At 39.7% G+C, this 26,157-nt stretch overlaps 1 protein-coding gene across 3 annotated transcripts in view; it reads right to left on the bottom strand.

The window, feature by feature from the left end:
* ahctf1 (AT hook containing transcription factor 1) overlaps positions 1-26,157 on the bottom strand; it is a 100,204-nt gene that overhangs the window by 17,388 nt on the left and 56,659 nt on the right. Inside the window, exons 24-31 of one of the 3 annotated variants that reach the window (XM_043695441.1) lie at positions 25,829-25,973; positions 23,383-23,533; positions 20,544-20,651; positions 11,442-11,637; positions 10,914-11,111; positions 8,740-9,241; positions 8,493-8,619; positions 4,285-4,394 (exon numbers count right to left, since the gene is read on the bottom strand). In XM_043695441.1, coding sequence (XP_043551376.1) covers positions 4,285-4,394; positions 8,493-8,619; positions 8,740-9,241; positions 10,914-11,111; positions 11,442-11,637; positions 20,544-20,651; positions 23,383-23,533; positions 25,829-25,973 — 1,537 coding nt within the window. Of the gene's footprint in view, positions 1-4,284; positions 4,398-8,492; positions 8,620-8,739; positions 9,242-10,913; positions 11,112-11,441; positions 11,638-20,543; positions 20,652-23,382; positions 23,534-25,121; positions 25,267-25,828; positions 25,974-26,157 lie in introns of all 3 variants that reach the window. The other 2 variants (XM_043695440.1, XM_043695439.1) reach the window with 2 other exon arrangements.

A 26,157-nucleotide genomic window follows, 5' to 3' on the forward strand; every position in this document is an offset into this window, starting at 1 on the left:
GATGCCACAGCTTCCCCAGTGATGATGATGAGCATGAGCTGCTAGCCTCCGACTGACTGCCAGCTCTCACTAGGTGAGACTTCAATCCTGGATCCTTGATTCTAACAGAAAGTCCACCACTGATCCCTCCATTGCCTAAATGGCTTGTGGTTCAGTGGGCCTTCCCAAAATGGGGTAAAGTAGGTTTCATACCAGCTCTCCAGCTGCCAGGTAAGACCCCAAAGTCTCAACAGGATTCCACCCATGATTAGCAAAGTGGCTAGTGAATGCCCTATTAGTAACCCACCTAGATTAGACATTGGGGCAGCACGGTGGCTCAGTGGTTAGCACTGCTACCTCATAGCATCAGGGACCCGGGTTCGATTTCAGCCTCGGGCGACTGTCTGTATGGAGTCTGCACATTCTCCCCATGTGCATGTGAGATTCCTCAGAACTTTGTTTCCTCCCACAATCCAAAGATGTGCAGGTTAGGTGAATTGGCCATGCTAAATTGCCCAATGTTCAGGGATGTGTAGGTTAGATGCATTGGTCAGGGCTAAATATGGGATAGGGAAATGGTCTGAATCAGTTACTCTGAGTCGGCGTGGACCTGTTGGGCCAAAGGGCCTGTTTCCACACTATAAGGATTCTATGATTCATACTTGCAATTTTCAAGAGCTTGTTTTACAAAAGTAATGAACTGATTAAGTAGCATGATTAGGATGATCGCCTTTTGCCAGGATCTAGAGTTTAAATTGTATATATTTTTATACCAGTTGGGAAAAAGTGGTAAAATTGTTTTTACACCATCAACAAGCACTTGTACATTGCTGCTTTGTTAAGAGAATGGTATTCTTGTTTGATTTGAACAGTTACATTGCTTCTCTAGGCCAAACACAAAAATGTGAAATATTTTTTGCAGAACTAGGTTTTTCACCACACAATGGGAGTCTGGTTTAAAATTGTAATTGCAGAGAACTGACTCACTGGAGAACTGTAGTTCTGTGAAAAATATTTCACAACTTTGCTGTCTAGAGGAGCATTGTGGCTATTCAAGTCAAACAAGAATACCATTCTCTTAACAAAAGGGTTGGTATACCTATATTTATTGATGGGATAGAAACAAATTACCATGACCTCTCTCACCCAAACTAATAGAACTCTCTACATTAAATGAATCTAGTTTATAGCCAATCTAAACTGCACAAGCTCACAGTACAGAACTGCATGTAATTAAATGCAGAAGTGCAAGTGTCTTCAGTAAATTTAAAGGTGGCTGGTGCAGGAAATCATAAGAATCACATACTAACACACAACAAATCAATCTTGCAAATTTGTTGCAACAAAAGAAATGAACCCAAGATTCTAAGCTTACCCATCAGCCATCCTTTATTTATTCCAGGGATGAAGAGACTGTGCTGAAGAAAACAATCAATCATTCTTCACTTGGGGGAGTCGTGAACATTTGCCTTTCAATAAGAAGGCAACCTTTTACTTAAAGGTCAAAGAGATTTAAATGTGAAGTTTTTAAATTATGAAGGGTTTTGGGTGTGTTAATGGCAAAGACCATTTTTGTTAAATGAGGAATCAATGTTTAGATTATTAACCTCAGACTATTAGCAAGAGAGAACAGTCAGAATTTAGAACTTAGAACATAGAAAAGTACAGCACAGAACAGGCCCTTTGGCCCACGGATATTATGCCGAGGTTTAATCCTAATGTAAAATATAATAACTTACGCATCTCTCAACTCACTGCTATCCATGTGCATGTCCAGCAGCCGCTTAAATGTCCCTAATGACTCTGCTTCCACCACCAACACTGGCAATGCACTCCATGCATTCACAACTCTCTGCATAAAGAACCTTACTCTGAAGTCCCCTCCATACTTTTCTCCTAATATCTTAAAACTATGACCCCTCGTGGCCATCAATCCTGCCCTGGGGGAAGGTCTCTTGCTATTGGCCCTATCTATTCCTCTTATTATCTTAGTTAAAACTCACAACACCAGGTTATAGTCCAATAGGTTTAATTGGAAGCACACTAGCTTTCGGAGCGACGCTCCTTCATCAGGTGATTCCTCGATTAGGTCTGTTCTCTTGCTCCTTCTCTCCAGAGAGAAAAGTCCAAGCTTATTCAACCTTTCTTTATAAGGCAAGCCATCCAGTCCAGGCAGCATCCTGGGAAACCTTCATTGCGCCCTCTCCAAAGCCTCTGTATCTTTCCTATAGTAGGGTGACCAGAATTGGAAACAAAATTGCAAGTGTGGTCTCAACAGGGACTTGTAGAGCTGTAGCATAACCTCGCAACTCTTAAACTCGATCCCCCTGTTAATGAAAGCCAAAACACTTTCTTAACAATCCTATCCACTTGGGTGGCAACTTTCAGGGATCTATGTACTTGCACACCAGATCCCTCTGTTCCTCCACACTGCCAAGAATCCTATCTTTATTCCTATATTCAGCATTCATGTTCGACCTTCCAAAATGCATCACTTCCTATTTATCCAGGTTGAACTCCATCTGCCATTTCTTAGCCCAGCTCTGCATTCTGTCTATGTCACGCTGCAGCCTGCAATAACCCTTGATACTATCAACAACACCTCCAACCTTTGTGTCATCTGCAAATTTACGAACTCACCCCTCAATCTCCTCATCCAAGTCATTTATAAAAACTACCAAGATCAGATGCCCAAGAACAGAGCCCTGCAGGACCCCACTCAACACTGACCTCCAGGCAAAATACTTTCCATCTACAACCACTCTCTGCCTTCTGTCCGCCAACCAATTCTGAATCCAGATAGCCAAGTCTCCCTGTATCCCATACTTCCTGACTTTATGAGCGAGCCTACCATGGTGAACCTTATCACCGTGGGCGGCACGGTGACACAGTGGTTAGCACTGCTGCCTCACAGCGTCAGAGACCCTGGTTCAATTCCTGCCTCAGGCGACTGACTGTGTGGAGTTTGCACATTCTCCCAGTGTCTGCGTGGGTTTCCTCCAGGTGCTCTGGTTTCCTCCCACAGTCACAAAGATGTGCAGGTCAGGTGAATTGGCCATGCTAAATTGCCCGTAGTGTTAGGTGAAGGGGTAAATGTAGGAGTATGGGTGGGTTGCGCTTCGGCGGGTCGGTGTTGGGCCGAAGGGCCTGTTTCCATACTGTAAGTAATCTAATCTAAAAAACATGCCTTGCTGAAGTCCATATCCACCACATCCACTGCTTGACCTTCATTGACCTGTCTTGTCACCTCCTCAAAGAACTCAATAAGATTTGAGAGGCCTGCCTCTCACAAAGCCTTGCTGACTGCCTTTAATCACGCTATGCTTTGCCAAATAGTCATAAATCCTATTCCTCAGAATATTTTCCAAAACTTTGCTGACCACAGATGTAAGACTGACAAACATTATCTGAGTCTCTGGATTATCAGTCCACCAATAATGTCACAAGGCCATTGCTTCCCCTTTATTTTTATTTAGAAGGTTACTGGGCTATTTGATGTTAACAAGTGGCCAAGGCTGATAGCATTACATTTCTTCCCAGAGAACCGTAAATAAATAGTTGAAGGGAGACAGATGGAGTTAGTTTTGAATTGCTGGAACAGGCATTTTGGATCACCTGGTCTGTTCCTGTCCTCTTAAAAAAAAAACAGATTCTGCTTTAAATTCCCTCACAATATCTGAACAAAGTAGTGGCATATATGTTTTATTTCATGCCTCTAAACAATTATTTGCCACCCCTCCACACAGGTCCTCAAAGACCAAAAAGTTATTTTTTGCCTTCTTGTGTGTACTATGAATACAACATAATAAAAGAAACAATAAAATAGATGGCTATAGAAAACCTAACATATTTGTCAACTACATAATTAGTGAATTTCAGAATTAAAATGTAGCTAAACAGCTTTGAGGAAGTGAAGCAGATGTGATGATTACGAGCCTCTCTTTTGTGGTAAGATTAACCATGATCTTACCACAAAAGATATGTGTAGAATTTACACATATGTAACTGCACAATACTAGTTCGACACACAAGTTCAAAGACAGCAAAATCTGGCCATTCTGTTTATTAAGTGAACAGTCATCTTTGCAACAGTCATTTTTGTTCAGATGGTTGTTAAACTGACTTGGATTTCAGAGTAAATGACACTACACTCCAGTTGTTTTCAATTGTTTCTTGGTACACAAACCTGCAGGTGCTGCATTGAGAAAAATTCAAAAGAAAGGCTCACCTGCTATAGTAAGCTAGATTTTTTTTCTTAAACTAGAGATTGTAATTTTACATAGAAAAATAAAATAAATTACATACATTCAGTCTCTGTATGAACTGACTGGACCTCACTCTGGGACAACCCTTCTTTTTCCTGTGGTATAGGAGTCAGTTGCTGTTCCGCCCTCATTTCTGGAAGTGTGCCTTCACTACTGGTAAAACAACATAAAAGCAAACACAGAATCAGATCATTTGGCCCAATCTGTCAAAGCCATTATTTTATGCTCTACATAAGCCTCCTTGCACCTTATTTCATCCACCAAGAGCAGACCCTTCAATACTTCCCCGTGTACTTATCTGGCTTTCCTTAAATTAATTTTATCATTTCCTTCAAATACTGCAATAGTCTGTGTTCTAACCACTCTGGGTAAAGATGTTTTTCCATAATTCCCATTGGGATGCATTGGTGACGATGGTTTATTCATGGACCCTAGCTCTGGGCTCATCCAAAAACAAAGGCATCTTAGTTAGATCTTTCCTATTTAACCTGTTCAGAATTTTTAAAAAGCTATCAAAGTCACTCCTTCACGTTTGAACAGTGCCATTAACAGAGTTAATGCTGGAAACTACAGGTATAATAGATTATATTATATTTCTGGATTATAGCCCAGAGACATAACTAGAATGTTAACATTTTAAGAGAAATCTGGGAATGGAATTTTCTTTCTGCCTCTACTGATGATTCAACATAGAACTCTTTCCAGCATGACAAGAACATCCTTTAATATTTCAATGAGGAGGTTCACTTCCCAGATTAACTGTCTGTTAAGATCTTACAGGACAGGACAGTTAGCTAATATCAAACGAGTGGATTTTATATTGTTCTTTTCCAAGATGGCAAAGTATCGCATTTTTAAAAATTAGAGATTCTTACACGCATGAGTTTTATTTTATTCACCCAAGCTGAATTCATATTTCACGTCTCTCAGAATCTCATTACTGAATATTGTGGGTGGGTGGGTGGGAGGGGAAAACAAAGAAAAAGAGACAAACACTGTCAAGCATTACAAACTCACATGAGCTAGAAGCAATTCAGGGAGGCACTGCGTCATGAGGTCATGTCATTAACCATTTAGGCATCTCTATTTCAGAATTGGAACAAAGATATGTACAAATTGTGGAGAAGCAAACTAAATAGTTCTGGATGTAAGTTTACTTGCTGAGCTGGAAGGTTTGTTTTCAGACATTTCTTCACCATACTAGGTAACATAATCAGTAAACCTCCGGTGAAACGCTGGTGGTATGTTCCGCTTTCTATTTGTGTTTAGGTGGGTGATATCGTTTCCGGTTCTTTTTCTCAGGACAGTAGATAAGGTCCAAATCAAATATGTTTATTGATAGACTTCCAGTTGGAATGTCATGCTTCAAGGAATTGTCGTGCTTGTTTCTGTTTGACTTGTCCTAGGATGGATGTGTTGTCTCAGTCAAAGTGGTGTCCTTTCTCATCCGTATGTGAGGATACTAGTGAGAAGGGGGGTCTTCTCTTTTTGTGGCTAGTTGGTGTTCATGTATTCTGGTGGCTAGTTTTCTACCTGTCTGTCCAATGTAGTGTTTGCTACATTGCTTGCAAGGTATTTTGTAGATGACATTTGTTTGGTTGTTGTTTGTATAGGATCTTTCAAGTTCATTAGCCGCTGTTTAAGTGTGTTGATAGGTTTGTGGGCTACCATGATGCCAACGGGATCACCAATATCAGGATTCCTAGCAGAAGCAGTAATGCAGAGACTCGTACAAACAGTTCTCCCATCCATTCAACCTAAACATAGAGTCCGCAACATGGATGACAACTTTGTCACCACCAAATTAAACAAATTAAAGGAAACCTACAACACCATCAACCATATCCTCACTGGCATAAAATTCACAAAAAAAATAAAGAGAACAACAAACTGCCATTCTTAAATGTCACAGTAGAGCAAACAATCAATGAGGAACTTCAAGCCTGTGTCTCTTGGAAAACAACACACACGGACCAAATACTTAACTACAGAAGCAACATCTTCATGTCCACAAACGAAGCTGCATTAGGATACTATTTCAACGAGCCAACACGCAATGCAACAGCAAGGAACTATGAAGAGAGGAGAAATACCTATACAGCGTATTCAAGACGAACGGGTACCCAATAAACACAATCTGCCAAATTCTCAGCAATAAACCCAAACAAACAGACTCAACGCACCCAGAAACCCTAGCCACTCTCCCCTACATCAAAGACATGTCTGAAATGACTTCCAGACTACTCAAGACCTCTTGGTATTATGGTAGCCCACAAATCTACCAACACACTTAAACAACGGTTAAATGAACTTTAAAGACCCTATTCAAACAACAAGCAAAACAAATGTCATTTACAAAATACCATGCAAGGACTGTAACAAACACTACATCAGACAAACAGGCAGAAAACTAGCCACTAGGATACACGAACATCAACTAGCCACAAAAAGACATGACCCACTATCACTCGTATCCTTACATAAAGATGAAGGAGCACACCACTTTGACTGGGACAATACATTCATCCTAGGACAAGCCAGAGACATGCACGATAATTCCTTGAAGCATGGCATTCCAACCAGAACTCTCAACAAACACATCGATTTGGACCCCACCTACTGTCCTCTGAGAAAAAGAACCAGAAATTATATTATCCACCCTAAGAAGTCTAAACACACAAATAGAAAGCGGGACATATCATCAGCACTTCACCAGAGGGTCACTGCTGTTGCCTAGTGTGGTGATGAAATGTCTGAAAACAAACTTGCCAGCTCAGTGAGCAAACTTACATCCAGAACCTCAAACTGAGCTATAAATCTTTTCAAAAATTGCTAAAATCAAATATTAATCTATTAAACTCTTCTAGCCTGTCCCATCATTCAGTAACAGCACAAATAATTCTAATTCTTCTACATGATCTTGATAACCCCTTAGTACCCAAAGACTATATCAATAACTAACTTGAGTATACCCAAAGGACCCACAATTATCTGGACAGAGAATCCAAATGTTTAACAACTGTGAGTTAAGAAACTTCTCATCTCCATCCTACATCGGTTGACTCCATATTCTCCCCAGTCAGGAATGCAATCTTCCAGCATTTACACTTAAGTACCTTCAGAATTTTGTGTTTCATTGTGATCAACTCATTCTTCTGAAGTGTTCTTTGATGTCTCCTCATTGGAAATTTCACATCCCAGGGTATTAGCCTAGCGAAGCTTCACTGCACTCCCTCTTGGCCATTCTTAGGTAACATTGAAACTACTCAAGATATAATCAAAGCCCAATGCACTTACAGTAAAAAAAATTCTCTTAATAAAGACCACTTGTTTTCCTAACAGCTTGCCTGTATCTGCTTCTGATTCATGTATATTGATCGCCCCAAAGTTCCTCAGAACATTATCATTTCTTAGCCATGAATCATAATAAAACAACTTTTGACTTCCTATCAAAGGGATAAATCCACACATCTCCACTTTATGTTTCACCTACAATTTTTTTGCCAACTCTCAATCTCACTAAATTCTTTTGTAAATCTCACAGCTTATTTTCTCACTTACCTTTGTTACATAATGCATGATAACTTCATCCATGTTAGTGATATATATTATATACAGTCGAGGCCCAAGCATAGATCCTTATGATATGCTACTAGTTACTATCTATTAACATAAAAAGGCCATGTTTATTTCCAACTTTTTTTCTGTTCACTAACTGAACCTCAAAATTTGCTAATATATCAATTCCAGAGAGGCAGTGTTTGTTTGATAAAGAGAGATTGATCGGTTTAGGCGTGTACATGCTGGAGATTAGAAGAATAATAGATCTAATTGATGTACAGAAGATCATAAAGGGGATTGACAAAGTAGACAAATAGAGAATCTTACCTCCTGTAGGCGATCTAGAACAATAAGTCACAGCTTTAGGGTAAAATTGAGAGGAGGAGAAATTACTTGTCTCAAGGGGTCATGAATCTGTGGAATTCACTCTTCCAGATTATGTGGATGTTGGGATACTAAGTAAATTTAAGGAGGAGATGGACAACAGGCAAGAAAGTGGAGTTGAGGCAGAGATGAAAACAGCCATGTTTGTATTAAATGACAGTGCATTTGAGGGGCTGAATTGCCTGCACCTGTTCCTAATTCTTATGTTCTTACATGGAGATCAATGCTGGGAGCTCTACGTTTTACATAAAAACTTATACTCCAACTTACTGGATGTTTTTCAAATTCTAAACACAGGTTTACCTCTCATTAGCAGATTCAAGGTTAAGCAAGACTGTTTCTTCATTTTTTGAGGTGAGGAACTGTGTTGTATGCTGTGGTGAATCTACTGTTGGTGACGTACTTCCATTCTTGGCATCAATGTTCAAAGCTAACAACAGAAAATATTATCTGGTTAATGGTTTTGTTTGACAAACAAATCAGCTGAAGGTAAAGCTACTTCATTCCTAAGATGAAGGATTTCAGAACACTTAATAAAAAAGAAACTTACCTTCTTCACACTCAGAAGCTTTGTTAATATCTGACTCAAACAGATTTTCATTTACAGGCACATCCTCGCTTCTCATTTGTGGCATTTCAACTTGGTCACTTGCAGCATGCTCCTCCATGACACATCTCTCCACACAAGCAGGTGCGGTTAAGACTTTTCTTTCATTATTTACAAACAACACAGCTTCAGAAACTGCTTTCCCCATTTCCTTACATGTATCTCCTCTATCCAGAGACTCAGCAGCGTCTACATATTCTTCCATGGACCACTCTTCTGTTCTTCCTGAACTGTTAAAGTCATCTCTGGGGAGTTGAACTTGATCATTATCCATGCCAGTGCCAGAAAAATCAACCATCGCCACTTGCTCAGACAGTACTTCATCGTCTGGAGTTAGTTCACCCATAGCCTGGTTTTCTGTAGTTGAAGGCCATGATTCAATGGATGGTGTTCGTGGAATTGGTTTCGACGATGAAGGCAGTAGCTGTAATTCATCAGCTGCAACCTAGAATCAAAGGATATTTTATAGAGGTTGCAAACTGACATAACAGGTTAATAAATAATCAATTATTCATGAATTCAGAGGTTGGAGACAACCAAGGATTAAAAAATTAGAGCTCTCCACATTTGTATCATATTACTATTACAGGCTCCCAAAAGATACCTTATGTGTAATTGACAAAATGGTCAATTATACAGGTAACCACCTCTTATCAAGTTATACTTTTACACACTCAAAGCCACATCTGACACCGATTCACTACAAATCTCAACTAAACTAGCTAGGATAGTTTTCTTTTAATAAACTTATGTAGGTTTGCTCACTGAGGTGGAGGGTTCATTTTCAGACATTTCATCACCATACTAGATAACATCTTCAGTGAGCCTCTGGACGAAGCACTGTTGATGTTTCCTGCTTTCTATTTATATATTTGGGTTTTTTTGGGTTGGTGACGTCATTTCCTGTTCTTTTTCTCAGGGGTTGGCAAATGGGGTCCAAGTCGATGTGTTTGTTGATAGAGAAACATCATCACCAACTCAAAGAAACCCAAATATATAAATAGAAAGCAGGAAACATCAGCAGTGCTTCATCCGGAGGCTTGCTAAAGATGTTACCTAGTATAGTGATGAAACGTCTGAAAATGAATGCTCCAGATCAGCGAGCAAACTTTCCTCCAGAACTTCAACCTGAGCTACAAATCTTCTCAAAACTCACTAAACTTACTTTATAGTTACCGTGAAAATAATGTCATTGTTGTCCCAAACAAAAGACAGTTGTAGAGGAGCATGGAATGGAAAGCTGACATGGAACACAGTCAATGCATTAATCATTCCTGTAATCTGTCTAAGAATACATAATTGCCCAATCTGCTTTGCTTAGCATTGTTCTATCTGAACTGTTCATTCCTTTGCTAATCAAAGCTTGACCCGTGTCCTCTGTCTCTAACTGGTGTTAGGGCAATCAAAATCAGCTCTAACACATCTCTTCTTCCCACTGCAAACATTTCACATACTGCACACTTTCACCAAAACCCATGCCAAAAAGTCACTCAAAAAGGAATATCTTTTCATTTTCTTCAAAATTATAATTACACAGATTTTAAAAGAGCCCAGAAAAGTACAGAATTCTAAAGATGAGAACATACCAGCCCATCATTTACTGGATTGCACACTTAGCTTCATGACCTGTTCATCACTGTTACATGCTATGCTACAGAGTTTCAGGGTATTTTTGTTAAGATCTTGCTCGACGTTTTAGACAGCATGCCGAGTCACCACAAACAGACCAAGACTGCAACTTCTAAATGAGGTTCATTAGCAGTGTCTAAGTGTTATTTATTTATTTATTTATTTATCACACAAGGCCTTGAATGTACTAGCATTTTTCAAAACTTTTTAAAAATTATAAACACTCATGATCTGACCGAAGTCAAAGCCTGTCAAAAACTGCACAGAATATTCCCAGACATTTGTCTGGACAAAACATCTTCTGATGAACAGGGACATATAATGAACTAAGTCATCCTGCCTTAGAATCAAAGATTATTATGTATTACCATCCAGTTTATAACTCAAAGATCGAGAAAACAGCTAATCATCAAGATGCTATAATTTAGCAAAAATCATCTCCCTTTATATCTCCGTTTAATAAAGCCAAGTAATTACAAAATACATACCCCATTGGTCCACCGAATAGTTAGCTTCTCCTTCAAGAAAGAAATTTTGGTCTCTTTACCACGCAATGAAGGAGTTGAAGACCTACTCGGTGAAGGACATGGTGATGTCAAGGATGTGGGACGCAGGTTGGATCGTAAGATAGACTGAGGAGTAAAATTGGCAAAAGTAGTCTCTGAAGATGTAAATGCTCTTGCCCTCTAAACAGGAAAACAAAACAATATTTAAGTTGCAAGCATGCTCCAAGTTTAATGACTGCGCTTTTCCTGCTGAAAATAATGATACATCGGGTAACAGGAAGGATATTTATCACGGCTATGCTGAGTACAATACACTAACACCAAGTTGAAAAAGATTTGACAAGAGCAGGTGATTCAAAACTTGATTCTTTTGTTTTCTACCCCACAGGTATATTTCCAGGAAGGCATAATATTGACCACAGTATAGCTCTTTTGCTTAGGAATTACATTTTACAAAACCTTAAGTAAAATGCTCAATCCAAAAAATGTGCATTGAAATTAATTGCAAACCTTCATCACAGGTGGTGTCTGTAAAAGTTTCAGCTCCGATGCTTTAGAAATGCCTCCAAGGTGGCCAGTATTGATGGTGCATGGTTGCAATGGATTGACTGTCAACCTAGAAGGACTAGCCTTATTTTGCTTACATGGAGTAGGCTCTGTTTTCAAGGGTGAATTGGTCTTCAGTTGCTGCACAGAATCCAATATCCTAGTCAAAGAAAAAGATTCTATGGGAACTGTACTCGAAAAAATCTTATTCTTTTGCAAGGATGCAATAGTGATGCAAGCTGATTTATGATTGAAACAAATTTATTTTAGAGAGCTAATCACACTGTCCTACGTAATTTTTAGTAAGTTGTCTAGAAACAATACTTAACTGATCTCAGATTATCATACATATTTAAATTTAACTTGTAAATGCTAAAATAAGATGTAAGTTTCATCAAGACACAATCCTAGAACTATACAAGTCCAAGAGTCAGAGTCATACAGCATGAAAACAGATTCTCCAGCCCAACTTGTCCATACCAACGAGGTTTCCTGAACAGAATTACTCTCATTTGCCTGTGTTTGGTCCGTATTCCTCTAAATCTTTCCTATCCAAGTAAATGTCCAAATGTCTTTTAAATGTTATAATTATACTTGCCTCTACCACTTCTTTGGCAGTTTGTGACATAAGTGCACCACCCTCTGTGAATAAGTTGCCCCAGAGAACCCTTTCAAGTCCTTTCCCTCTCACCTTAAACCTATGCCCTCTAGTTTTGGACTCCCAGACTCAGGGGAAAAGACATTGGCTATTCACCTTATCTCATGATTTTATAAACTTCCTGTAAGGTCACCCTTCAGCCTCCTGTGCTCTCGAGAAAAAAGTACCAGCCTATCCAGCCTCTCCTCATAAATCAAACCTTCTAATCTTGGTAACATCCTTGTAAATATTTATTGCATCCTTTCGAGTTTAAACATCCTTCCTATAGCAGGGCAACCATAATCGCATGCAGTACTCCTGAACTTTGACCATTGGTTGTTTCATCAAAACAGAGTGGGGTTTCATGCCTTGTACAAGTCAAAACATCCTTTCCTCAGAGAAGCCATAAACAAATTAATATTCCATGACCCATATACACTGTCCAAACGTGACTCAATAACCTGCACAGAAGAAATATATATCCTAGAGATAAACAATGCTGTTTACAGTTAGGATACAACTAACATTCCAGACAATGGCATACAAAAAAAAGGAAATAATTAAATGAGTGAAAACCCCTTAAACTAAAACAGTTATAGGGAGGCAATTTCCCCATACCATACTGAAATCAAACTGGACTTTGTAATGCAACTGCAGATGACAGAAGGCATACCAGCGTAAAAGACATTAGTTGGAAAACTATGATATTAGGTTCTGAATCAAGTTTTACATTAAAGCTCACCCATCAAATGATCATAAACTATCACCATAACTAGTATTCGTGGAATCAAGTTGGTTGAGATTAACTATATGGCACAAACTTAGATGCAAAACTCTCTCTGTTCTATACCAAACACAGCAGTAGTACAGCGAGTTTCAGCTGGGAAAAACATTCCTGTCATCTTAAATCAGATGAGGATGCAAGGGATGCAAGAGGAAAGAAATAATGTTCAGTGCAGGACCTTTCTTAAAAAAAAGTGCCACCAGCAAGACTAGTATTTATATCCATTTCTAGCTACCCCGAGATGAAGATGGCAAAAAGCCACCTTTCTTGGATGCTACAGTGTGCTGATGGAATTACTGAAGCAGCCAAGATGAAATCTGACCCTATGGGTTGTGAAAGCTACAGGTTTGAGACATGCTTTTGAAGAATGCCTTGGCGAGTGCTAGTGGATCGTGTAGATGCACAGCAGGGTGCTGTAGTCTACCACCTAGAATACAGTTTGATCCTCCAGTCCAAATTATCTTCAAAATGGAGCAGTATTGTTTCATCAAGGAAGAGAGGTATGTGCAGATTTCCTCATTAGCATTTTACTTCATGTGGCGAGATTTCATAATGTCTGGGCTTAATGTTGAGAACTCCTAGGAACACTAGTTTCCATACTCAATACTTGTGGGTCTGCCCTATAGGTAGGACAGGCATGGTGATAGAAGTGTCACCAGGTGGCCTTTTTTTGTGGGTGGAGGGGGGGGAAACACAATAGTAACATTGCTGAGGTAATAAACCAGAAACTCAGACTAATATTCTATAGACACTGGTTCAAAATCCACTGTGGTATCTGGTACAATTTAAATTCAATTAATTAAATTACTTTTTAAAAATGGCATTGAAAGCTAGTCTTAGTAATACTGGCCATGAAAAAAAAATCAATCAATTGTGGTTAATTAAAAAGCCAATTGATTCACAAATGTGCTTTGCTTTAAGAAAGGAAATCGATCATCTTTCCGTGGCTGCCTCTTAGCTGCTTTCACAGGCAACTCGAAATGGAGAACAAACTTTGGCCTTGCAGGAAAACCCACAACCTATGAAAGAATGAAACTAAACTATCAGCATGGAAAAATCATATTTGATATGACTGTTGAACAGCACTTCCAACACTGACTCAAATTCGTACATAATAGTGACAAAAGACTTTGCCTTGGGGACTAGGCTAGGTATGTCATTGTCCTGATGCAATCTGATGCCTAGGTCAAACCAGAGGACTCAAGTTTTATTTTGATCTTATTTCTTTGAAGCAGTTGGATATAACAATGTGGTTTGCTAGGCTATTTCAGAAGTAAAAAGTGAGTCAGACTATAGGCTTTAGACCAGTTAAGGTTAACAAGTTTCCTTTCATAGAAGAGATATTAGTGAAACATATCAGTTTGTACAATAATCCATGATCATGTTGATTTATTTTAAATTCATTTGCAGGATGAAGGCATAACTGGCTAGGCCAGCATTTAATGGCTAGAGAGCAGTTCAGAATCAACCAAATTGCTGCGGGTCTGACGTCACATATAAGACAGGTAAGGATGGCAGATTTCTTCCCTAAAAGACATTAGTGAACCAGATGGTTTCTCCTGACAATCAACAATGCATTTGTCATCATTACACTCAATCCCAGATTTTTACTGAATTCAAATTCCATCCTCTGCCATGGCAGGATTCAAACCCAGGTTCCCAGAACATTTCCTGGGTCTCTGGATTAACAATCCAGCGATAATACCACTAGGCCATTGCCTTTCCTAAATGATGTCAGCATCACTGTTACCATTCTGAGAAGCTCTCAGCAACTTCTGGCACCCACACAGGCATCACCAAAAATGTAAATCCTGAAAACATTATGAATGATTTGCCACACCTTCACAGAACATTAGAAATGTGGAGCTTATTCAAGGAAAAGCTACTGTGTGTCCTAGCTAAGTATGTACCTGGCAGGCAGGAAGGAAGCTATAGAGCACGGGAGCTGTGGTTTACAAAGGAAGTGGAATCTCTGGTCAAGAGGAAGGCGGCGGCTTATGTTAGGATGAGATGTGAAGGCTCAGTTAGGGCACTTGAGGGTTACAAGCTAGCCAGGAAAGACCTAAAGAGAGAGCTCAGAAGAGCCAGGAGGAGATATGAGAAGTTGTTGGCGGATAGGATCAGGGTAAACCCTAAGGCTTTCTATAGGTATTTAAAGAATGAAAGAATGACGAGAGTAAGATTAGGGCCAATCAAGGATAGTAGTGGGAAGGTGTGTGGAGTCAGAAGAGCTAGGGGAAGCACTAAATGAATATTTTTCGACAGTATTCACTCTAGAAAACGACAATGTTGTCAAGGAGATTACTGAGATACAGGCTACTAGACTAGGCGTGATTGAGGTTCACAAGGAGGAGGTATTAGAAATCCTGCAGAGTGTGAAAATAGATAAGTCCCCTGGGCCGGATGAGATTTATCCTAGGATCCTCAGGGAAGCCAGGGAGATTATTGCCGAGCCTTTGGCATTGACCTTTAAATCGTCATTGTCTACAGGAATAGTGCCAGAGACTGGAGGATAGAAAATGTGGTTCCCCTGTTCAAGAAGAGGAGTACAGACAAGCCTGGTAATTATAGACCAGTGAGCCTTACTTCAGTTGTTAGTAAAGTGTTGGAAAAGATTATAAGAGATAGGATTTATGATCATCTAGAAAAGAATGATTTGATTAGGGTTAGTCAGCACAGTTTTGTGAAGGGTAGGTTGTGCCTCACAAACCTTGAGTTCCTTGAGAAGGTGACCAAACAGGTAGATGAGAGTAAACTAGTTGATGTGGTGTATATGGATTTCAGCAAGGCGTTTGATAAGGTTCCCCACAGTAGGCTATTGTACAAAATGCAGAGGAATGGGATTGTGGGAGATGTAGCAGTTTGGATCAGTAATTGGTTTGCTGAAAGAAGACAGAGTGGTGGCTGATGGGAAATGTTCATCCTGGAGTCCAGTTACCAGTGGTGTACCGCAAGGGTCGGTGTTGGGTCCACTGCTGTTAGTCATTTTTATAAACGACCTGGATGAGGGCATAGAAGGTTGGGTCAGTAAATTTGCAGATGACACTAAGTTCAGTGGAGTTGTGGATAGTGACAATGGATGTTGTAGGTTCCAGAGAGACATTGATAAGCTGCAGAGATAACCTGGGATGAGAGGTGGCAAATGGAGTTGAATGCGGACAAGTGAGAGGTGATTCACTTTGGTCGGAGTAACCGGAATGCAAAGTATTGGACTAATGGTAAGATTCTTGGTAGTGTAGATGAGCAGAGAGATCTCGCTGTCAAGGTACACAGATCCTTGAAAGTTGCCACCCAGGTTGACAGGGTTGTTAAGAAGGTATACAGTGTTTTAGCTTTTATTAATAGAGGGATCGAGTTCCGGAAACTTGAGGTTATGCTACAGCTGTACAAAACTCTGGTGCGGCTGCACTTGAGTATTGTGTACAGTTCTGGTCACCGCATTATAAGGAGGATGTGGAAGCTTTGGAAAGGGTGCAGAGGAGATTTACTAGGATGTTGCCTAGTATGGAGGGGAGGTCTTCTGAGGAAAGGCTGAGAGACTGGAGGCTGTTTTCGTTGGAGAGAAGAAGGTTGAGAGGTGACTTAATAGAGACATACAAGATAATCAGAGGGTTAGATAGGGTGGACAGGGAGAGCCTTTTTCCAAGTATGGTGACGGCGAGCACGAGGGGCCATAGCTTTAAATTGAGGGCTGATAGATACAGGACAGATGTCAGAGGTAGTTTCTTTACTCAGAGTAGTAAGGGTATGGAATGCTTTGCCTGCAACGGTAGTAGATTCGCCAACTTTAAGTACACTTAAGTCGTCATTGGACAAGCATATGGACGTACATGGAATAGTGTAGGTTAGATGGGCTTCAGATTGATATGACAAGCCGGCGCAACATCGAGGGCCGAAGGGCCTGTACTGCGCTGTAAAGTTCTATGTTCAATTCAGAATCACAAATTGATGTGAATTCCCACTTCTTAGACTATTACTTTCAGCCTGAAAACCCTTGAAGAGGTATTTTAAATGAGATATAGTTAGACTTTTGACATAATGCATATCATGTTAGTGCTGAACAATCTGTTTCTGCGAAACAGACTCTTTTATTTGAAGGAATATAATAGGAGTAGGTCATTTTGCTGCTTGAGCCTATTTGCCATTAAACAAGACCATGTCTGATCAGAGGCCTTACAGATTTTGTTACACACCTTTATTACCTTTATATAACAAAATTTCACCAATATGAGGTTAAAGGTTCCTACCAACAATTTGTTATAGTATTCACATTTTTTTCTTCCATCAGTGTCCTTAAATAAAAGATATACACAGTTTTCCAAAACAAAACAGTTTCAGAGTTAGAGAAAACCTTGGAATATTATAGTTTGTGTATTTGCAATTTTTCACTTAATCCCTTCAAAAACCTGGGAGGAAATCTATCTGGTTCCTGGGAGTTTGTCATTCTTTACTATCATCATGCTTTTCAGTAGTTATTTTTATTTTGCCTGTTTCAAGCTTTGCTTTCTTCCATATTCATCATATTCATCTCTTGCCTTCCTACTTATACTGACATTTAGCACGTATGCCTTTTCCAATTCTCAAGAGTAACAAAAAGATGGGATACTGGGCTAATGGTCGGATACCTGGTAGTGTGGATGAGCAGAGGGATCTTGGTGTCCATGTACACAGATCTCTGCACCTGGAACGGGTGCAGAGGAGGTTTACCAGGATGTTGTCTGGTATGGTAGAAAGATCGTATGAGGAAGGGCTGAGACAATTGGGATGGTTTTCATTGGAGAAAAGAAGGTTTAGGGGTGACTTGATAGAGGTGTACAAGATGATTAGGGGTTTAGATAGGGTTGACCGTGAGAACCTTTTTCCACGTATGGAGTCAGTTATTACGAGGGGGCATAGCTTTAAATTAAGGGGTGGTAGATATAGGACAGATGTTAGGGGTAGGTTCTTTACTCAGCGAGTCGTGAGTTCATGGAATGCCCTGCCAGTAGCAGTGGTGGACTCTCCCCCTTTATGGGCATTTAAGCGGGCATTGGATAGGCATATGGAGGATAGTGGGCTAGTGTAGGTTAGGTGGGCTTGGATCGGCGCAACATCGAGGGCCAAAGGGCCTGTACTGCGCTGTATTCTTCTATGTTCTATGTTCATTGTCAAAGCAACATTATTAATTTTCAAGAGCCCCACATATTATGAATACTCTTTTTTCCTAATTGTAAAGATGTTTGGTATTGATTTCCACATTCCTTGTAAGTTTCTTTCTGTATTCTCTTTTCATGTTTTGTAACTCTTACCAATTCTATTCATCTTTCCCATTTGCCCTGCATGCGTTTCCTTTTGCTTTTTTATTGGGTTTACTTCATCTCTTACTTCTCCACTTATCCTTTGTTGCCTTTTTTGGCAAACAGAACTCTTGCTCCTTAATCTAGTCCTACATCACATTAAATTCTAATTTGAACACTGAACACAAACCTTCTGTCTTTCCATACATTTATAGTTTTGCCCAGTTTATTACAGAAAATTCTGTCCCATAGCACAGCAATCAGTCTTATTTAAAATTAAGCATCACATTAAATTCTAATTTGAACACTGAACACAAACCTTCTCTGTCTTTCCATACATTTATAGTTTTGCCCAGTTTATTACAGAAAATTCTGTCCCATAGCACAGCAATCAGTCTTATTTAAAATTAAGCTGATTTACATTTTTCCCTTTCAAACATTGCACTAAAGCCTATTGTTCAAATGGAATTGGGCTTTAATCATGTCTAGTTCAGCAATGGCTTTTAGATACAATGTGGGACATTCACTTATTGGTTTGTGGACAAACATTCTGCAGAAAGATTTTCTGGAGACACTCAAAGAAAACTCATTAACCATTCTTACATGTTGGTCTGCCTGTTTCAATCTACATAAAACTTAAAACAAAACATTAAAATCACTCCATCTTTGCTATATGCTTGTCTACTAATTTCTGCACTTAAACCATCTAAAATATCTCAGATTTTTTTTCACATCTCCCACTATGGTCTTAAGACCTTTTCTATTTCTTAATTCTATTCATAAAGTCTCTACTGCCTGTTTGCTTCTTACACCATTTAAGTGATTGCATCTTTAATCACCAAGGCTGGTTCTCCCCTTCTGCCAATTTCCCTATGTTTTATATCTTGATAAAGTTTTTTTTTAAGATTACTTACAGTGTGGAAGCAGGCTCTTCGGTCCAACAAGTCCATACTGACCCTCCGAACAGCAACCAACCAAGACCCATTCCCCGACATTTACCCCTTCACCTAACACTATGGGCAATTTAGCATGGCCAATTCACATTTTTGTGAATGCACATCTTTGTGATTGTGGGAGGAAACCAGAGCACCCAGAGGAAACCCACGCAGACACTAGGAGAATGTGCAAACTCCACACAGACAGTTGCCTGAGGCGGGAATTGAACCCGGGTCACTGGCGCAATTTCCAATCTTGAATATCTAACAGCCATGACTACTATAGCATACTCTCCAAGCTACAGTTGAATCTTCAGTTCATTCCATTTGTTTCTTATATTTTGTAGATTTGTATAAAGCACAAATCACACCCAATCTGTCTTACTGACTTAATTTTTGGACTAATATTTCATTCTTGGAGTAATTTCTTTACATCTTTTAGCTCTCTTTGCCTAAAGCACAATCTGACTATTACACTATTCTGCCCCAATAAACAATTATCTCGATGAACCTTTTCACCCAAGGCCTACAATCACGTCCTAGCTTAAGTCCTTTTGACTGCTCCATTTATCCTCTCCACTACAGCTGTAGCCGCAGCCTAGTTCATGTCCCATACTAACTGTAGTTTTATTTTTTTACTGACCCAATATGGCACCAGTGTCCCATGAATCAGAATCCGTTCTCCCCACACAAGCATACAGCAAGGATGGAGTGACTTTGAATGTGTCATTTTAAGTTTTATGTAGATTGAAACAAGCAGATCAGCAAGTGTAAGAATGGTAATGAGTGTTTCGAGTGTTCCCAGAAAAGCTTTCTGTAGCATTTTTGTCCACAAGCCAACAAGTGTCCCACATTGTATCTAGAAGCCAATGATAAACCAGACATGAATAAAGTCTATCACAAGTTCTCCTCCTTTAAACTTATTTCAGTGATTATCACCACACTAATTTGTGGAAGTCAAATTTCTCCATTCTGTGACATTAATTTATGACGGTTTATGATGCTTTGACTAATGCTTCAGTTCTAGGTCTATGTCCCAATTTTGATTTCACTTCCTGTAACATAAGTAAATGACAAATTGTCCTCATTACTTCCTGGTTAGCAGTTTGTGTTAACCTTTCAATGGGATTGGATACTTGGCCTACTTGGTAACATCACTCTCCTATCATTGGTGCCAGCATGAAATTAATGCTAAGAGTTGGGAAATCTGCACCACTCAGCACGTATATCTTCATGGGCATTGAGCTGTGCTCAAGGTAAGTGACTAACAGAGTCACTTTGTACAGTCCACCAGATCCACGTCAATAACTACAGGAGGTCTGCACATGGCTCAAAACTCACTGTTAATATGAATCCTCCTGAGAAATTTCAAATATGGGAAAGAATACACAATAATAAAGAAACAGTGCAAATAAACTTATTAAATAAAGCTACCTGGAAAGTCTTCTGGATTGCATGTTGATTGGCGTCCCAACAAATGCATTAGACACTTCAGCAGATTTGAGGGTTGGACTAACTGAACTCAGTTCGTTATTCCTCGGACTGAAGTTTTAAGAATAATAAGTCTTAGTAAAACAATCAAAGTGGCATGTTTTCCCTTTACTTACAAAAATTATTTTCATCTTTATGCATGTACAGGTTAAAACAAAGAATATACTCCTAGAAAAGTTACCAAGCAGAAATTAGACAACATAAGTTCAGAATAGAAACAAAAAAAAGTAACATTTACAATGCACATGTTTTCAGTTCACAAAACAGGTAACTTAAAATCCTGCTTAAGTTTACAAGATCCCCACCCACTGCTTAAGAGGTGACATTTGAGCTTATTTGCTTACAAAGTAGACTTTCAGAAAATAAATACTACATTTTAAAACATTAATTAGCACAATGCAGCTTTTCTTCACCCACTTTTCAATGGTAGCTTCCAAATCACAAAAGAAACCCAGAGCAATTTTTAAGGATGACTCACTTTCTGTGTACTACTGTGATTCATATCCTTTCCTGTGGCAATGAATATTTGAATTATGCCAAATCTTCAAAGGGTAAAGGTGGATAAATCTCCAGGACCTGATCAGGTATACCTTAAAACTCCGTGGGAGGATACAGAAGTGATTGCTGGGCCTCTTGCTGAGATATTAGTATCATCGATGGTTACAGGTGAGGTGCTGAAAGACTGGAGGTTGGCCAACGTGGTGCCACTGTTTAAGGGTGGTAAGGACAAGCCAGGGAACTATCGACCAGTGAGCCTGACGTCGGTGGTGGGCAAGTTGTTGGAGGGAATCCAGAGGACAGGATGTACATTTATTTGGAAAGGCAAGGACTGATTAAGGATAGTCAACATGGCTTTGAGCGTGGGAAATCATGTCTCACAAACTTGATTGAGTTTTTTGAGGAAGTAACAAAGAGAATTGATGAGGGCAGAGCGGTAGATGTGATCCATATGGACTTCAGTAAGACGTTCGACAAGGTTCCCCATGGGAGACTAATTAGCAAGGTTAGATCTCATGAAATACAGGGAGAACTAGCCATTTGGATACACAACGGGCTCAAAGGTAGAAGACAGAGGGTGGTGGTGGTAGTAGAGGGGTTTTTTTCAGACTGGAGGCCTGTGACCAGTGGAGTGCCACAAGGATCGGTGCTGGGTGCTCTACTTTTTGTCATTTACATAAGTGATTTGGATGCGAACATAAGAGGTACAGTTAGTAAGTTTGAAGATGACACCAAAATTGGAGGTGTAGTGGACAGTGAAGAGGGTTACCTCAGATTACAACAGGATTTTGACCAGATGGGCCAATGGGCTGAAAAGTGGCAGATGGAGTTTAATGCAGATAAATGTGAGGTGCTGCATTTTGGGAAAGCAAATATTAGCAGGACTCATACACTTAATGGTAAGATCCTACGGACTGTTGCTGAACAAAGAGACCTTGTAGTGCAAGTTCATAGCTCCTTGAAAGTGGAGTTGCAGGGAGATAGGATAGTGAAGGCGGCGTTCGGTATACTTTCTTTTGTTGGTCAGAGTATTGAGTACAGCAGTTGGGAGGTTATGTTGCGGATGTAAAGGACATTGGTTAGGCCACTGTTGGAATATTGCGTGCAATTCTGGTCTCTTTTCTATCATAAAGATGTTGTGAAACTTGAAAGGGTTCAGAAAAGATTTACAAGGATGTTGTCAGGGTTGGAGGATTTGAGCTATAGAGAGAGAGAGAGGCTGAACAGGCTGGGGCTGTTTTCCCTGGAGCATCGGAGGCGGAGGGGTGACCTTCTAGAGGTTTACAAAATTGTGAAGGGCATGGATAGGAAAAATAGACACAAAGTTTTTTTCTTGGGGTCGGGGAGTCCAGAAGTAGAGGGCATAGGTTTAGGGTGAGAGGGGAAAGATATGAGAGACCTACGGGGCAACATTTTCACGCAGAGGGTGGTACATGTATGGAATGATCTGCCAGAGGAAGTGGTGGAGGCTGGTACAATTGCAACATTTAAGAGGCATTTGGATGGGTATATGGGTAGGAAGGGTTTGGAGGGATATGGGTCGGGTGCTGGCAGGTGGGACTAGATTGGGTTGGGATATCTGGTTGGCATGGACAGGTTGGACTGAAGGGTCTGTTTCCATGCTGTACATCTCTTTGACTCTATGACAGTTCATTACTGTTAATTGCAAACATTATCACAGCTATCTCCTCTTTTGCTGTCTTTAATTGTTCTATTCTTGACTCTTATCAGTTGATAGGGTTCGTTCAGCTAATCCGAAATGCAAATCCCATACCATTTCCACTGCTGAAGCTAAAATGCTTGATTGGCCCTTTTTCTACCAAAGTTAGTTTTCCCATAAACTTTTAATTGTTTTTTAAACACCAAATCTGATTAAAAGCTTCAATTTGTTACATTTTGGAAAACAAAAGATCGCTCCTTACTCGAAGATTGATGGGCAACCAGTATCTTACCTTAAAAACTGGAAAATTTTTTCACCCCTTTCCCATGTCAGAAATTCTCACTCATCAATACTACACCAGTTATTCACTGCATTCCAGATAAAATACATACGAATTCTACAAGAATTACCCATCGTTGCACCACTTAGTGTTTGAGTTAAATCTTTTATTGGCCCAAAACTGCAGGTATCTTAACTTACCCAGTCCTACCTTTACCAACAAAATTTGTCATTTATTTGCCATTGTATATTTTACATTTCCTACTCAACTGTACAGAAGAGAACCATCCTTAGCTATTTTCTATACACAGACAGGACTGACAACACAGCATCAGAATTTGTTACCTGTTGCAAGGAGATGGAGCAGTTCGTTGTTCACTTTTTAGCCACACTTCATTAACCTTTGAAAGCACTGTACTAATAAACGTTGCACGAGTAATCACACTTCCTGCAGTTGTTCGCCTTGCCACAGTGGATAATGGTTTGGGTCGTGTAACTGTTTTCAAAAGATCCACAAGATTTAGCAGAGTCAATACTTTACAGTTAAAACAAATATGTAGCAGCCATTGAGAAAGCAAAAAATGGAAAGATAGACCAAATAGTAGAATTTGAAAGAAGCCACCCTCAAACAATGCTTTGGTTAGATGTCACAAACATCAGGGGAGAAAATGACATAAGGACATGGATTTGAATGGCTGACTGAATTGGAATTCAATTAATCCACAAGTTCAATTAATGAATTTTTAAAAATCTGGAACCAAAAGTTAGTATGAGTAATGGTGTCACAAAATCCATAAAAAGATCAGATTGTCATGAGAATGTACATAGTTCTCGAAAACCCTTTTGAGAAAGGAATGTGCTATTCTGTGGTTGACTCTGAAGTACTCTCTGAAATTGCTTATCAGGCCACACAAATGAACAGCAATTAGGGATGGGTAGCAAATGCTGGCATTCTCAGAGGTGCCCACATCACATGAAAGAACAAGAAAATACCCGCATCCAAAGGTGTCAATTCAATATGTCAGACAATGGAGATGCAAATGTTCAGTTATGACATTTATAAGATTTTGTTATGTTTTGGTTTGAAGGCTTTAAGTTACAGTAAAATGAAAGCGATTGCATGTCCTGTTCTGGCATCTGACAGCCAAGCCTCTAATTGCTAAAGATTACAGGAAGGACCGTACTGCTTTACTAGGTAGAAGGTGTAAGGCATTCACACTTGTAGACAACAGTAAAGGCAGCTGTAATGCTGGTAAACAGACAGAATTTCCTTGATTAGATGAGCCAATAGGCTGAGGAGTGGCAAATGGGAGTTTAATTTAGATAAATGTTAGGCATTACATTTTGGTATGGCAAACCAGAGCAGGACTTATACAGTTAATGGTAAGGCCCTGGGAAATGTTGCTGAACAAAAACTCCTGGGGATGCAGGTACATAGTTCCATGCAAGTGGAGTTGCAAGTAGACAGGTGAAAGTGGCATTTGGCATGCTTGCCTTCATTGGTCAGAACATTAAGTATAGGAGTTGGGACATCATGTTGCAGCTGTGCAGGATTTGGTGAGGCCATTTTTAAATTATTGCATTCGATTCTGGTCTCCCTGCTATAGTAAAGAGGTTGTTAAACTTGAAACAGTTCAGAAAAGATTTGCAAGAATGCTGCTGAGACTGAAGAATCTGAGCTACAGGGTGAGGCTGAATGGCCTGGGGCCTTTTTCCCTCTGAGTGTCAGAGGCTGAAGGGTGACTTAATAAAGATTTATAAAAATCATGAGGAGCATGGATAGGGTGAATAGTCACTGTCTTTTTCCTAGGGTCAGGGAATCCGAAACTAGAGGACATAGATTTAAGGTGAGAGGGGAAAGATTTAAAAAGGGACTCGAGGGGTAACTTTTTCATGCTGAGGGTGGTGCATTATTAACACTGCTTGAATAACAAGTTCCAAAATGTCCTGATTTCACAGACTTTCTGGATGCTTGAATAAAGATGCATTTCTTCGGTGGTAATGGCCTAGTGATAACAAAGTCTTTAGACTGCTTTAAACAACATGGGTTTCAAAACGTCAAAATTTCAAAAGTATGATCACACCTTCACGTAAAATTGCTAAATTATGGTAAGGTTTTGCACGTTCATTTGCTAGCCTTCTCTGAACCCTTGGAAGAACTTTGCCATACTGTTCCAGAATGGAATTCCTTGCAGCTGTTCTTTCTCGAATTTGAGGATCACGATCATTCTGAAAGACCTCATGTTGCAGCTGTGCAGGATTTGGTGAGGCCATTTTTACATTATTGCATTCAATTCTGGTCTCCCTGCTATAGTAAAGAGGTTGTTAAACTTGAAACAGTTCAGAAAAGATTCGCAAGTATGCTGCTGAGACTGAAGAATCTGAGCTATAGGGTGAGGCTGAATGGCCTGGGGCCTTTTTCCCTCTGAGTGTCAGAGGCTGAAGGATGACTTAATAAAGGTTTATAAAAATCATGAGGAGCATGGATAGGGTGAATAGTCACTGTCTTTTCCTAGGGTCAGGGGATCCGAAACTAGAGGACATAGATTTAAGGCGAGAGGGGAAAGATTTAAAAAAGGGATTCGAGGGGTAACTTTTTCATGCTGAGGGTGGTGCATTGTTAACACTGCTTGAATAACAAGTTCCAAAATGTCCTGATTCCACAGACTTTCTGGATGCTTGAATAAAGATGCATTTCTTCAGTGGTAATGGCCTAGTGAAAACAAAGTCTTTAGACTGCTTTAAACAACACGGGTTTCAAAACGTCAAAATTTCAAAAGTATAATCACACCTTCACGTAAAATTGCTAAATTATGGTAAGGTTTTGCACGTTCATTTGCTAGCCTTCTCTGAACCCTTGGAAGAACTTTGCCATACTGTTCCAGAATGGAATTCCTTGCAGCTGTTCTTTCTCGAATTTGAGGATCACGATCATTCTGAAAAAAAAGTTAAGAAATATTTTATTTCCCTCATTTCCCTGCTTTACCTCAGGTTTTCTTTTTCCAGAGCAAGTTCCTTTTCATGCCACAGAATCAACACTAGATTGTGTGAAACGACAGGTATAATGCAACATAATGGAGATATATTGTGCAACATGAGTTGATTGGGAGGCAATGGACT

This window comes from Chiloscyllium plagiosum, chromosome 9 (assembly GCF_004010195.1).
Source record: "Chiloscyllium plagiosum isolate BGI_BamShark_2017 chromosome 9, ASM401019v2, whole genome shotgun sequence".
Classification (NCBI taxonomy): domain Eukaryota; kingdom Metazoa; phylum Chordata; class Chondrichthyes; order Orectolobiformes; family Hemiscylliidae; genus Chiloscyllium; species Chiloscyllium plagiosum.